Source organism: Macrosteles quadrilineatus, unplaced genomic scaffold (genome assembly GCF_028750875.1).
Source record: "Macrosteles quadrilineatus isolate MER2022 unplaced genomic scaffold, UCM_ALF_1.0 Scaffold_7__1_contigs__length_78375512, whole genome shotgun sequence".
NCBI lineage: Eukaryota > Metazoa > Arthropoda > Insecta > Hemiptera > Cicadellidae > Macrosteles > Macrosteles quadrilineatus.
Window position 1 is genome coordinate 1151330 of NW_026542600.1, and position 13113 is coordinate 1164442.

The following is a 13113-nucleotide window of genomic DNA, read 5'->3' on the forward strand; positions in this document are numbered from 1 at the left end:
TATTGTTAGTTAGTTTGGTTACCATTTCATTAATACTAACATGTTTGTTTGAGTTAATCTCCTTTGATTATTTTACATTGGAACTAGTTATGCACTGAATATGCAGTTCTGTACTGCACAAGGCAAGAAAAGGTTTTCTCAAAATAATAAAAGTGAAACAGTTAATAATATTATGTAATATATTTTAATGTTAACAGATGGACCATCTGAACTAAAATGACTGAATAAAATAATCTATGGCAAGGCAATGGATATACCAGAAACCCTTGGTAAATGTGCTACATGCAAAAATTAATTTACTCTATGGTACAAAGTACATTTGATAAAACTAAATTTTTTCTTGTTTGTCACATTTAATGCCAATGCAAAACTCATATAAATTTAGCTCTGCATACCTACCAAAGATAACCTCTACAACTACTACTACTGGTGAATTTACTATTCTGGTGATTTCCTATATAGGGAAGTGCCTTTTTTAGTGTTCTGTGCACAACAAGTTCGAGGTTTGTAATTAGTTTGGGTGAAATTTTAAAAATGAACACTTTTACAGTGCACTTGAAAAGGTTCACCCGAATGTGTCAGGGGAACAGTCTGGATTAAATAATTAGATTTTCGGATAAATTCTTGGTTGAGAGTGACGGTGCAAAATCCAACCAGCTACAAAGGTTTTCTATGAATTAGTTGACCACTCTGATACAATCACTTAAAAAGAAAAGGACAATAAAACTAGAATTGCAAAAATAGTTTATATTTTCAAGAATTCACAGGTTTGAGATTATTTGCCAGCTGCAGTGGCGAGAGGATTCCTAAGCACTAAAATGACTGAATCGCCTCGGAGAAACATCTTGGAGATAAATCTGTCCTTGTTGACTGGCTTGGACTGGAAAAATTAGAATAATTAGGTTAAAAATCCACTTATTAATAGGCAAGCATGTTTCCTTAAAACATTTTTTCTCAGCTTGTGTGCATCGCAGGGGCATACTGTTGGAAATATATTTCCATAGATGTGTAGAATCCCTTCATAAATTAAATAGACTAAAAAATAAGCACAAAAAAAGAATTATAAATAAAAAAAATTACATGGACCTTGTGGGTTGCCATGCTGGAGACGAAATAACAACGCAATATAAACAGATAATCAAAACAAATGGAAGAAATAACAATCACATGTTTTATTTACAGCGTAGGGTGAAAATAGAGAAGTTTGAAGATACTTTTGGTCGAGTTTTCAACCACTGGAAGACCTCTTCTAGTAATAATAAATGTACAGAAAACCCAGTCTATATTGAAACATTACTATGGCTTACACTATATTTTAGAGATTGTATTATTGGTTGAGATGAGGCAGATTATATTCCGTATAAAAGGAGACCCCTGATTACCAATGAAGGTATGGACAAAGAAGCCACAGACATGAGAATGTAGATGAGCTGATGAAGAATATGGGCCAGATCAGAGGGAGTGGGGGAAGTAAGTTGGTGTGGTCAAATTAATTCTCAAGAATAAATGGTCATGGGAGTAAGTAATTGATAAATAAAAGTAACTAAATTAAACACAAGACTGAATACATCAATAGGCTACCTTAATATTGCTGTATATAAGTCATAAATAATAAACTCATATAATAAACCTAGACATATTTTGTAGGAATGGAAACAGCCTGGCACAAGTGCCTGTGCGACTTTTGTGCTCGTCAACTGCGCGATAAAACATGTGTCCAGTTTGGAATGGAAACAGTCGGCACACGCCCACTGCGCAGGTCTGTCGAACAACTACTATTACCACATACATTAAAATTTTAACAGCCAAAGGACTAAGGCATTTTAGAAATATCACTCAAACCTACAAAAACGCACATCTAATATAAGACCTTTAATTTTATACTGTACCAAATATGTCTAGAAAAATATTTAGGAGTTGATAATTATGGTCAATAAAATATCAAGAAAATTATTTCATCTATAGTAGGTATATATATATATAGATGGATAGATCATAGATTTATTCAAGGTTGTATAGATATTAGGGATGGTCAAGTCTCGAAATCTCGGGAAATTTTAATTCTCGTTACACGAGACGAGATTTTTTTGGCCGAGATTTTTATCGAGACGAGAATTAAAAAAAAAAAATTAAAAACGCCTGCAGAAAGTCCATGCAATACCCGCAATACAGGAGCGTGTTGCAGTTGCGTTTCCTTTGCGAAGGCGTTTTTATTTAAAAAATTCTTTTAATGTAAATATTACTTTAATTATTTTAATAATATTACTTTAATAACATTTGAGAAGTTTTGTTAAGTGTAAGCAGTGTGAGGAATGTTTTATTACTATAAAAAGTCAAAACAAGTAACTATTTTATAAAAATTAATATTGCTTTTATTTTATGATTTATTTAATTTTAGGATAAGTTTAACTCTATCCTTACTGATATCACTATGTTTCCTAATCGTAGGCATTTTTAATAAGTTAGGCGTGATTAATAAAAAAATGTTATGCTGATGTTTTTTAATAATATATTGTAAATATTCTTGCCTATTATCATTATTTTTGTATTTGAACAGTCATCTAACAATGTTACAAAATCAGGTAAAAATTTTGAACGTGCATTTCCCGTTGTGTATGAGAAGGGAAATCCCGTCTCAATCTCGTCTTGAAATTTTATGAGAAATAAAAAATCTCGTCTCGAACTAAAAATCCAATCTCGTCCATCCCTAATAGATATTTGTCGGGTCGATTCTTATCTGAATGTAGCTCTTACAACAATGGCTGTGCATGCACACTACAGGTATGAATCTTGATCTCGTTGATTTTCATCTCATGTGATTGTGAAGATACATCAATGAACTGTAGCTATTGCCCGTAGCTAAAAATTTTAGTGGTAGCTTCTCAGGAGGAATAGGTTTTCGACAATCACTGTTTTTCTCAATTGCCTGTAGGCCTACATTCAGTTCTTATAAACATTCAAAATCATGGAAAGTCATAAGAAGAAAATTTTCGTAGCCACTTTATTATAGCCATAAAAACTACTTATCATATTGAACATCCGGGCAGTTTTTGTATTTTTCTTCTAAATTCATTATAACATGCACCAGCCATAATTAAAGAAGCAGTGGCTGATATGTCATCCATAGTGATTTGTAGAACACAATATAATCTTAATTAAATACCAAAACTCATCACAATAAGAGAATTGACATCCTATGTCAGTCGTAGTCGCGGAACTTATGGCCCATGTGCGCGACATATACCTGCGACTTAGAGTAATGGAAACTTGGCTCTAGGGACTCACAAGGACTGTATTCCTCTTAATTCAAAAAGATGAGCACTGTCTAAAAATATTTATCTAACTGTATTTATAAAATGTTGCCTAAAAGCAAAAACCATGTCGTTTAAAAATAAACACCTTTAGCTGAAACAACCTCAACATTTGAGGTATTCCAGCTGAATCATGCACGTGGTTATTATTTCAAAGTTTGGAATATATCAAACAATTTTTTAGATTAACTCCTGTAAGTGAATCACTCGTAAAGGAGATGTAGGAATTGGCTAACTCAGGAACTCGCAAACCCGGTCGTGTGTCGGAACTGGCTAACTCTGGAAATTGGCTAACCGTCTCAATCAGGAATTGGCTAACTCCGGAACCCGCTAACTCGATTTTGTCTCGCGGCGGAATTCGCTAACTCTGGAAGTCACTATCCCGGTCACGCCCACTGCACGGAGGTTGCCAACCTTGTATGACGAAATAATCGTACACTGCCTTATTTCAAAATGTCATTGTCAATGAACATACAGTAAATTTTATTGTTTTTTGTTATCAATTCCACTTTTAACAGATAACTAGCCCAAAGTAATTCAAAGACATTTAAAAAATCATGAAAATGCGTTTTTTTATTTAACTGTACAAAGGCCAATTAAATTTTTATGATTTCGATCTTAAAAATAAATGCCATCAGTAGGCCTATAAAAGAAAATAATAGAATATGAAAATATTGAAAATTCCATTTAATTGGTACCGTACTAGATAATTAAACCTTTACAAAATGAAGCTAAAATACACGCAAGTTCTCAAACACGGAAAACAAATTTAATTGTAATATCGTAATAAACCAAAACCATTAATTAATACAGTCATCAACCATCGTAACTTTCATAATAGTACAGGTAAAACTCACCTAAGAAAACATAAAAATTAGTCCATTCATGAAACTTGCAGGAAACGTAGTAATTACCATTAGGTATTGGAATCTAAAGAGTCCCTAGTGATTGTGGGGGTGGAAGTACCATTTTATGGGGTTTTAAGTTTATGGGGGTAGTGATTTTGAGAAAATTTTTATTTATGGGATCCAAGCAAGTGGGGTGTCGTTTTCTATGTTTCTTAGGATGCAGAATCGAAAAAGAACGTAATAAAAGCAATAAAACCGACAGTTTATCAGAAAAAGACTAATTTATTAATGAAAAACTAAATATGACAAATTAATTAAGGTAAAATAATCCAGTTAATTAATATCAATCACCTATTACAAAATTGATCATGAGTCTGTGTCACATGTTAAAGTTGTGAGGAAAATTAACCAAGAAACTGGTAGTTGCGACTCTTTAACCACCACGTGTCATATTGTTCATCAGCTACTGATGCATCATCACCTTCCATGGAATCGTCAGGGTCTCTAACTCGTTCTTCTCCATCATCGTTTTGACTTAACACTGACAGCTTAGTAGTGGGGATGGGTAGCAGAAACATATTTCAGTTCTGGCGATGATCCTGCAACTTAGGGTGAAGATAATATATAAGACCAAGTATGTAAAACCGCCCAGACCCGAATTTTTAAGGACCTTGGTCGCCCGTAATGACGTCATCAATATGGCGCTCGTAAGAGGATGCTGGGTCGCTATGAATTGGTTACTATACCAAAATGCCTAAACCGATTTTAATTAAATTTGGCATACAAGTGCTTGAATACTATATCTAATCCCAGTTTGTCAATGGTCGAGTTTGGTTAGGTAATTTCAAAATGGCGGCCGTTAATAATTAAAATAATTACAAATTGTTTAATGTTTTGTTTTTACAACTCTCTCCAGAAATCTGCAGCGATCTTTCATTATCCTTGCAATCACAGGTTGTGATGCCATCCCTGCATTTCATGGAATAGGCAAAATACCCCTACCGCAGCAAACCTGCAGATTAAGTGAGTTTCCAATTGCCTGATTTGATTTTCAATTAAATCTATTTCAATAACATTAAGTTTAATTAGTACCTAGGTTTGCTGCTACGGAGAGGATAATAAAGTGTGTGTTTTTGTTTTTTTTATTAAAACATTATAGCTTAGGTCAAAATAAATAAATTTGCCAAGTTTTATCAAAATATATCCATAAATGAGTAAACTACAACAGTTTACTTATTCTCCATAAGAATAAAATGTGAATGATAAATTTAAAATTTTTGAATTTTCTCGGTAGGTAACCAATATCCGTACAAAAACACTTCAATAAACAACATTATTTGGTTTTTAAGGTATTCAAATTCATCATGGTATCCAAAATGGTTTAGAGAGAAATTGTAAAATGTTATAGAGGGTTATAAACATGACAAAACCCAATTTTGACCCCATAAATTCCCCCCAAAAACCCCGTTCCCATGGTCTGATCATGCTGGATTGCGAACTCGTTAGAATCAATCCAAAGATTTGTTGTACTTTTCTATATGATATGACATCAAACTTTAACAGCGTTAATGGCTGTAGACGTGTACTTTTGAAAGGACGTTAGTTGCCAGAGATGGCATCACAACCTGTGATTGCAAGGAAAATGAAATATCGCTGCAGATTTCTGGAGAGAGTTGAAAAAACAAAACATTAAACAATTTTTAATTATTTCAATTATTAACGGCCGCCATTTTGAAATTACCTAACCAAACTCGACCATTGACAAACTGGGATTAGATATATTATTCAAGCACTTGTATGCCAAATTTAATTAAAATCTGTTCAGGCATTTTGGTATAATAACCAATTCATGGCGACCCAGCATCGTCTTACGAGCGCCATATTGATGTCGTCATTACGGGCGACCAAGGTCCTTAAAAATTCGGGTCTGGGCGGTTTTACATACTTGGTCTTATATATTATCTTCACCCTAAGTTGCAGGATCATCGCCAGAACTGAAATATGTTTCTGCTACCCATCCCCACTACTAAGCTGTCAGTGTTAAGTCAAAACGATGATGGAGAAGAACGAGTTAGAGACCCTGACGATTCCATGGAAGGTGATGATGCATCAGTAGCTGATGAACAATATGACACGTGGTGGTTAAAGAGTCGTAACTTCCAGTTTCTGGTTAATTTTCCTCACAACTTTAACATGTGACACAGACTCATGATCAATTTTGTAATAGGTGATTGATATTAATTAACTGGATTATTTTACCTTAATTAATTTGTCATATTTAGTTTTTCATTAATAAATTAGTCTTTTTCTGATAAACTGTCGGTTTTATTGCTTTTATCATGTTCTTTTTCGGTTCTGCATCCTAAGAAACATAGAAAACGACACCCCACTTGCTTGGATCCCATAAATAAAAATTTTCTCAAAATCACTACCCCCATAAACTTAAAACCCCATAAAATGGTACTTCCACCCCCACAATCACTAGGGACTCTTTAGATTCCAATACCTAATGGTAATTACTACGTTTCCTGAAAGTTTCATGAATGGACTAATTTTTATGTTTTCTACTGGTTTTTTAGTATAATTTTACCTGTACTATAACTAATTCATAGATTTAAAATTAAAGGTTCGTCGTTGAATCATCAAACTTCATTTTCATCCAACTAATATCAATTCATAGAATAGCTCTGTAGGCCTAAATCTAGGCATAATGGTTTAAAGCAAAGTGTTGTAGGCCTACTAGTAAATAGTTGCCTAATTCTAAAATGTGTTGAATTTTTTAGTAATAATGTTACATGTTTTAAAACAGTTTTTAGATTGTAGACCTAAGCACTACCTACTAGTAAATAATAGGAGAAGATATTATATTCATATAATAAAATTTGTGCGTGTGTTGGCATCGGTTTACTGAGGGAAATGCTTACCTTCGACATTTGTCCTATTCCATCCTGAAAGAACTCCTACTCTATCCTGAACTCCTGCATCAATCTTTGCATGTTTCCAAACTTTCTATTTATTGCATTGTTATTTATTTTTGTTAATATAGCCTATCCTGTTGTTACTGTTGTTATCTTGTTCTTCATGATGGTGTGGCCTCTGGATCGTCAACTACTGTTACTTAATTCTACTGTTTAAACTGAATTCATTAATAGTTCATAAATATGGTAACAAAAAAGAACGCCTGGGTCCATTTAGAACCATAAAAACTCCAGACTTTTAAAAAGTAGGCCAACTGAAAGACGTAAAATTAATATTAATTGAACAAAATTAAGAGGATGACCCGGGTTTTACACTAATAGCCTACGATAACAGAAATTTACAAGTTTTATTTATGCATAGACCAATTTTTAATGCAATCCATGAATACATTAGGCCTACCACTTTATAATGTATTGATAAATATTTATTTAAATTCAATAGCTCTATTTAAAAATACATTACCACTACAATGTATTTCTGTAATGACGTTTAATGTGCAAATTGTATCTTAATTTATGATTCAAGATGACAAGCCCAGTAGGCTATATAAAATATGAACTTAATCATTTTATTTGCAGATGTTCACAAAATGGTATTTATTCGAATAAAAGAAACGATTGGGGGACTACGAAAATAGACATTTCATAACATGTAAAAGATCCAAATTAAATGTACAGTATTATCTTTTTGTATCCCAATAAACTACTATTTAAGTAAGAAAACCACATATAAAACACACTCCCTTATATTAGTACATTTCTCATCCTTATGGATCAGCTGAAGACAGTTGTATTGTTAGTTCTGACTGGTGCACTGTCTTTAGAGGTTGTGTTTTGTTTACAATAATTGTTTTTTGTTTTCAGTCATTTAAAACCTCTTTTAACCAAATAAAAATTTTCTAATCACAACTAATAACACGTCCCCTAGTTATATAACCAAACAGTAAAGAACAAATCATGAAGTTAACTATAAAATAATAGAAACAAAATTTCGTCGACACTAGCGATCGATCAGTGTCACCGGACATGAACTAGACACAAAAAACGAGCTACAAAGTTTACATTGAGATGTAAAGTTTACTTGTGTTCTGTGTTGGTTAGTCTATGGTAAGACTATAATGCATTTTCCACCCTAATAATCATAAGAATAATAATAAACATACTTCTAAATATATTTATTTTATCGACTACGTTGCTCTTACTCCTAATTATTTGTAGAATACGACATTATAGTGCGGAAACGATATAGGTACTAAACTTTCGGCAACACTGGCCAAAAATTTTCGTGCTTGGCTCCCATTGGACGGCCCGCGAGGCTTCTGATTGGGAGTTAGCGAGTTCCGCCGATGGACCAAGTTAGCGACTTCCGTACGAGGACGGGATTCGCTATCCCGGTTCTAGAGCGGGTTCCGGAGTTAGCCAATTCCGAAACCGAACAAGTTAGTGAGTTCCTCTCATCGACCAAATTTGAAGAGAGGGTGTTTAAAATGGGGTTAGCGAGTTCCAGAGTTAGCCAACTCCGCGGACCCCTCGTAAAGCACATTTCAATGAGCTTTGGAATCCTTACTAGGTTTAATAAAGTGCAGACATGTTGGAACAAGAAGTTCAAGCCAATCTATATTCACCTTCTTTTTTCCTTTTCCTGTCGCAGGTTGTTCAGTCCACATTTCCTTGACATTCTCCAGAACCATGTTGCAATGCCGATCAAATGCCTTTACGCGAGCCAGCAGCTTCTTGTTATTTCTACAGTTGATTAAAACCTGAAAAAATATACACATTTTATAAAACAAAGATAGGTAGTTTGTAATTTACTGTAGGTGTTTTATGTATGCCTAAAAAACTTTTCACATCATAGACGCCACTAACATAGCACTTAATGCTATTTAAATGAGCATGTTCATACCACTGAATTAACCCTTAGGAGACCAACTTACGATTTTTTGGAAGTTAGTATTTTTTTGCTAAAAAGACAAAATTCCGATGTATCAACAGTTTAAATAAACAATAAGTTTTAATATAAAAAAAAATCAACAGCATGCAAGAAATGTTAATGAGGGCTGCTATTCAAAAGTTAGCCTATAGCATTTTGTCTAACATTGCAGAAACTGTTAAAAGTACCTTGGTCCTAGCAGCGTGTCATATAGAGTCGGTCTCTAAAGGGTTAATACGCAGACAATGTTGCTGCCATTATGCCAACTAGCTATGTGCGAATAGGCGAATGCACATTAGCAAACTAGGCTTTTACCCTCCCTCACCATTCATTAGGTCATGCGTTATATGGTGAAATCGGCCGAATTGGTTTCTTCTTCGAATAATTGGTTGGATCCATTTAGTTCTTTGGGATGCTGAACATAATAGCAACAGTTTGTCGTCACTATCCAGAAACTATTACCGCTAACACTATCTATCCATGGCAGAGTGAATGCAGGACCGCACAGGAAACCATTCCAGGATCTATTGTGGGTGTGAGATAATTGACTATTGATATAGGCTAATATACAGGTATGATCTTGAACTGTGAGCAGTTGGGGTGTGGCACTGGTGGGGTGGCAGAGGGGGTGACTTATTATTACACTGTAAGTCGTCTGGCGATGCGGGTGTGATTGTCATAGAGTTTTAATTAATTAATAAACTGGTGAGCAAAGAAAACTAATGTGAATATTCTTCAGTTTTGATACCGCAAGTTATTAACAGTAATTTTAAATTTGTATTCTAAACATGAGAATTTTGTGGTTTACTTGTTTGTCTAACAAATTCTGTGTCAGAAAGCCTGTAAAACTAGACATGTTTCAGAATTTTTATATGGCTCTTTTATAGCATATATACATTTGAACATGATGTTCACATATAGGCCTAACCAAAATAATGCAAAAAGAAAAATGTAAAATCTGTGTTCACCTCTATGCGAAATGTAAAGAGAAGACAAACAGATGTTGTGTGGGGATCGCCCCGTCAACTTCATCCCAAGCCAGACTTTGTTTATTGTGATAGCCCACCCAACGGCTAAGCCACATTAGTAAGATTAATATTCAATGCACAGGTATTAGAATCACCTTCTAATTTAACCTTTTAACCCTAGAGCTGGCAGTAGTGTAACGCTGTACTGGCATAGGGATTTTATTAACTATGTAATATCATTTTTAAACCATCATAAAAATTAGAAATAGCAACATAACTATGGATTATTATATATCATTTTGTTCAGAATAAAACAAAGAACAATAATATAGGTGGTTTACATGGTTACCACAAAAAAATTTTTTTTTAGTTTTTCCGAATTTTAGGCATTATTAATTTTTTTATAAAATGTTTTATATTCCGTCGTGTAGCTAAGTGCAGGTTAGACTTATCATCATAAGCTAAATTGTAAAGTTGTAGTAAATTTTGTGCTGATTCCAAAAATATATAGTTTATATAGCTTACTTTGTGTATTTTGTTTGATAGCCCTATTATTATGTTGATCGTACCCCCGCGCTAGTACCAAATAATCATCCAACCCAGGTCATGTACAAAACCGTACAACTTACATAATATATAATTCCAGGGTACTCTGGTTTGAATTATTTAACTTATTTATTACAAAAGTTGCCCTAAAAAGCAAAAAAAACTATTAAAAAAAAAAAAGTTATATAGGCCTACCGTAACACCTGCATTGGCGCCGTATATCCGGCGTTGCCATTTCGGCCGCGGCCGTTCGCGCCGTATATCCGGCGTTTGCCAGCGCTAGGGTTAATTTCTTAGGTGAGTCGGTGGCTCAGTTGGTAGCGTCATGGACTTCGGGCCCAAGGCAGTGATGTCGAAGTTTTGGATCCTGGTCACTGCCACAAACATTTTATCAGTACAGTACAGTTCACCTTTTGTACTGTACCGGCTCACCACTTACTTTGCTGGATACGTTCCACACACAGACCTGTAGGCTAGTCTATGTGGACGGGCAAATGCAAGTTTTAAGAGGCCGCCAACCTCTTTTTGTTTTAAAAAAAGAATCAAAATCTTGAATGCAGAAAGACCTCAGAGCTCAAATCGTCAGGGTAACATGTAAGTCAACTCAGTTACCATGTCCCCATTGGCCAGCCGTGGCGATTGGACAAGACTGTGCCACAAAATGCAATAACGAAGCTACACTTGTAACACTGTCTTGAAGAGTTTATGACCTTTTTTCCATACTTTTGGTTAAAGCAAAGCTTAAAAACAGCTGATCTTACTCGGTAACAAAGCCCCCAAGGTAACCTTACGTGAGACCAGTCTTAAATGAATTAACTGAACATAACTTAGGTCTTAGCTCTTTAGCCTTAGTTAACTCTTTTAATGAATCAGATTGAGTCTATATTCACTCCAGCTTAACATACATACCTGTGTATTGTTTTTCACAGACTGTGTTAAAACTGACAACGGTCCCGTGTTGAATTCCTCTTCTTCCCTCCTAGCTAATTCTTCCTGGCTCATTTCTGACTTGGGTTTTGTAGCTGCAGACCTATTCAAATAAAATAAAATTGTTTATTTGCACATTAGATTTTTATACAATAACATGCAACAAATATCATGCATTGTCAAGACAACAATACCTATTGCCTATTACAACAAAATACAATCAACTTTAATAGAGATCAAAATTGGGCTAGAGAGCCTAATCAAAGACCCTAAAAATTAGACTAGCCTAATCAAAATTCCATTTTAATATCTTTGGAGTTTAAGTTAGGTGCCAGGCCTAGGCCTAACTTACTCTAATAAGAATCGCTTTGAGAGCGAGCTGGTCTAGTGGTAAAGTGCGGGACTTCAGTCCCTTGAGGTCCCGGGTTAAAATCCCGCCAAATCACCAATGAATTTTATCTAGGCTATGTTAAGTGATAAGTTAATGCCGCAACCCCTAGGTTTAGCCTGAACTAATGTAAAAAAATCCCAGACTCGTGCCTAGCGCCCTAGGAAAAAAATAGCTTATTGCTAGGTTATACTTATAATATAAATAAATATAAGGTACTTATTATTTAATAACCTAGCCTAAGTAAAATTATTCTAAAATTGGAAGAAGGTAGGTAACACTTTGATATCTGGGGAATGAGATAGGCTCTAATAGAATGTTGAGGGTCATGTACTAACTTAAAAGCTTCCAAAAATCAATTAATTTTAATAAATTTCAGCGGCAGCACGTCTGCTCTAGCATGTCAAACATTTATCCCATCACGGCACCAATTATCAAATGGGCCTAAGACCAATCTTCTAGCTAATATCTAAGTTAATTAGCTAAGGCAGAAAGCAAACGATTAAGTTATAGTAAAATATATCAATGTTTTTGCAACGATCTTGTTGGTAGCCTAAATAGTAAATAGATGGTTTGATGGTACCAATGTTAGGCCTACCACTACAACTAGGATACCAATACAGTAGCGAGATAGGACCTAGGCCTAGTTGGAGTTGGTTAAATATTTTGCTGCTAGCCTACATCATTGTTTCAATGAAATGATAAGCCATAAGCCTAAGTTACTTACATTTTTAAGGGATTCTTTATTCAATCCACTTAAATTATTCCTAGCGTCGTGTATTGAACGATTTTTTGTGCTATGAAACTTAAAAGCTTAACCTCTTCCCTCTTCTGTCTTAACCTCACCAACCAGCTCCTCCAATCGCTCCAATCCAATCCAAACTCGTTCCGTTCGTTTCGTAGTCGTCTTGTCGTCACTCACTTCACTTCACTCACTTCGCTAGTCAAGTCAGTTCAGTCGCCATCGCCACAATGTGCGCTTTCGCTTTGACGTTCGCAACAGTTCGTCTAAACTGCCGCTAGGTGTCTCCCGAGTTGAATTTCCAATTTTAACCCACTGTCGTTTAATATATTTATCTATATTATTAATTCTATTAGGTGCAATAAAAAACTGAACCTTTCCGAAACAAAGAAACCTAACATAGATTTAAAAAAATCACGTTTTTTCTATTTAAACCAGTGTTAGTATGCTGAAAACGCGGTTTTTACTTGCAGAC

The 13113-nt window shown here is 34.7% G+C and overlaps 1 protein-coding gene across 1 annotated transcript; it reads right to left on the reverse strand.

Moving 5' to 3' along the window:
- Positions 1-727: 727 nt before the first annotated feature.
- On the reverse strand, positions 728-12772 carry LOC128998459 (probable small nuclear ribonucleoprotein Sm D2). The gene is made up of 4 exons (XM_054424590.1): positions 12624-12772; positions 11491-11611; positions 8763-8897; positions 728-880 (listed from the first exon to the last, which is right to left on the reverse strand). Coding segments are annotated over exons 1-4 (363 nt in total). The 5' UTR covers positions 12626-12772; the 3' UTR covers positions 728-775.
- Positions 12773-13113: the final 341 nt, after the last annotated feature.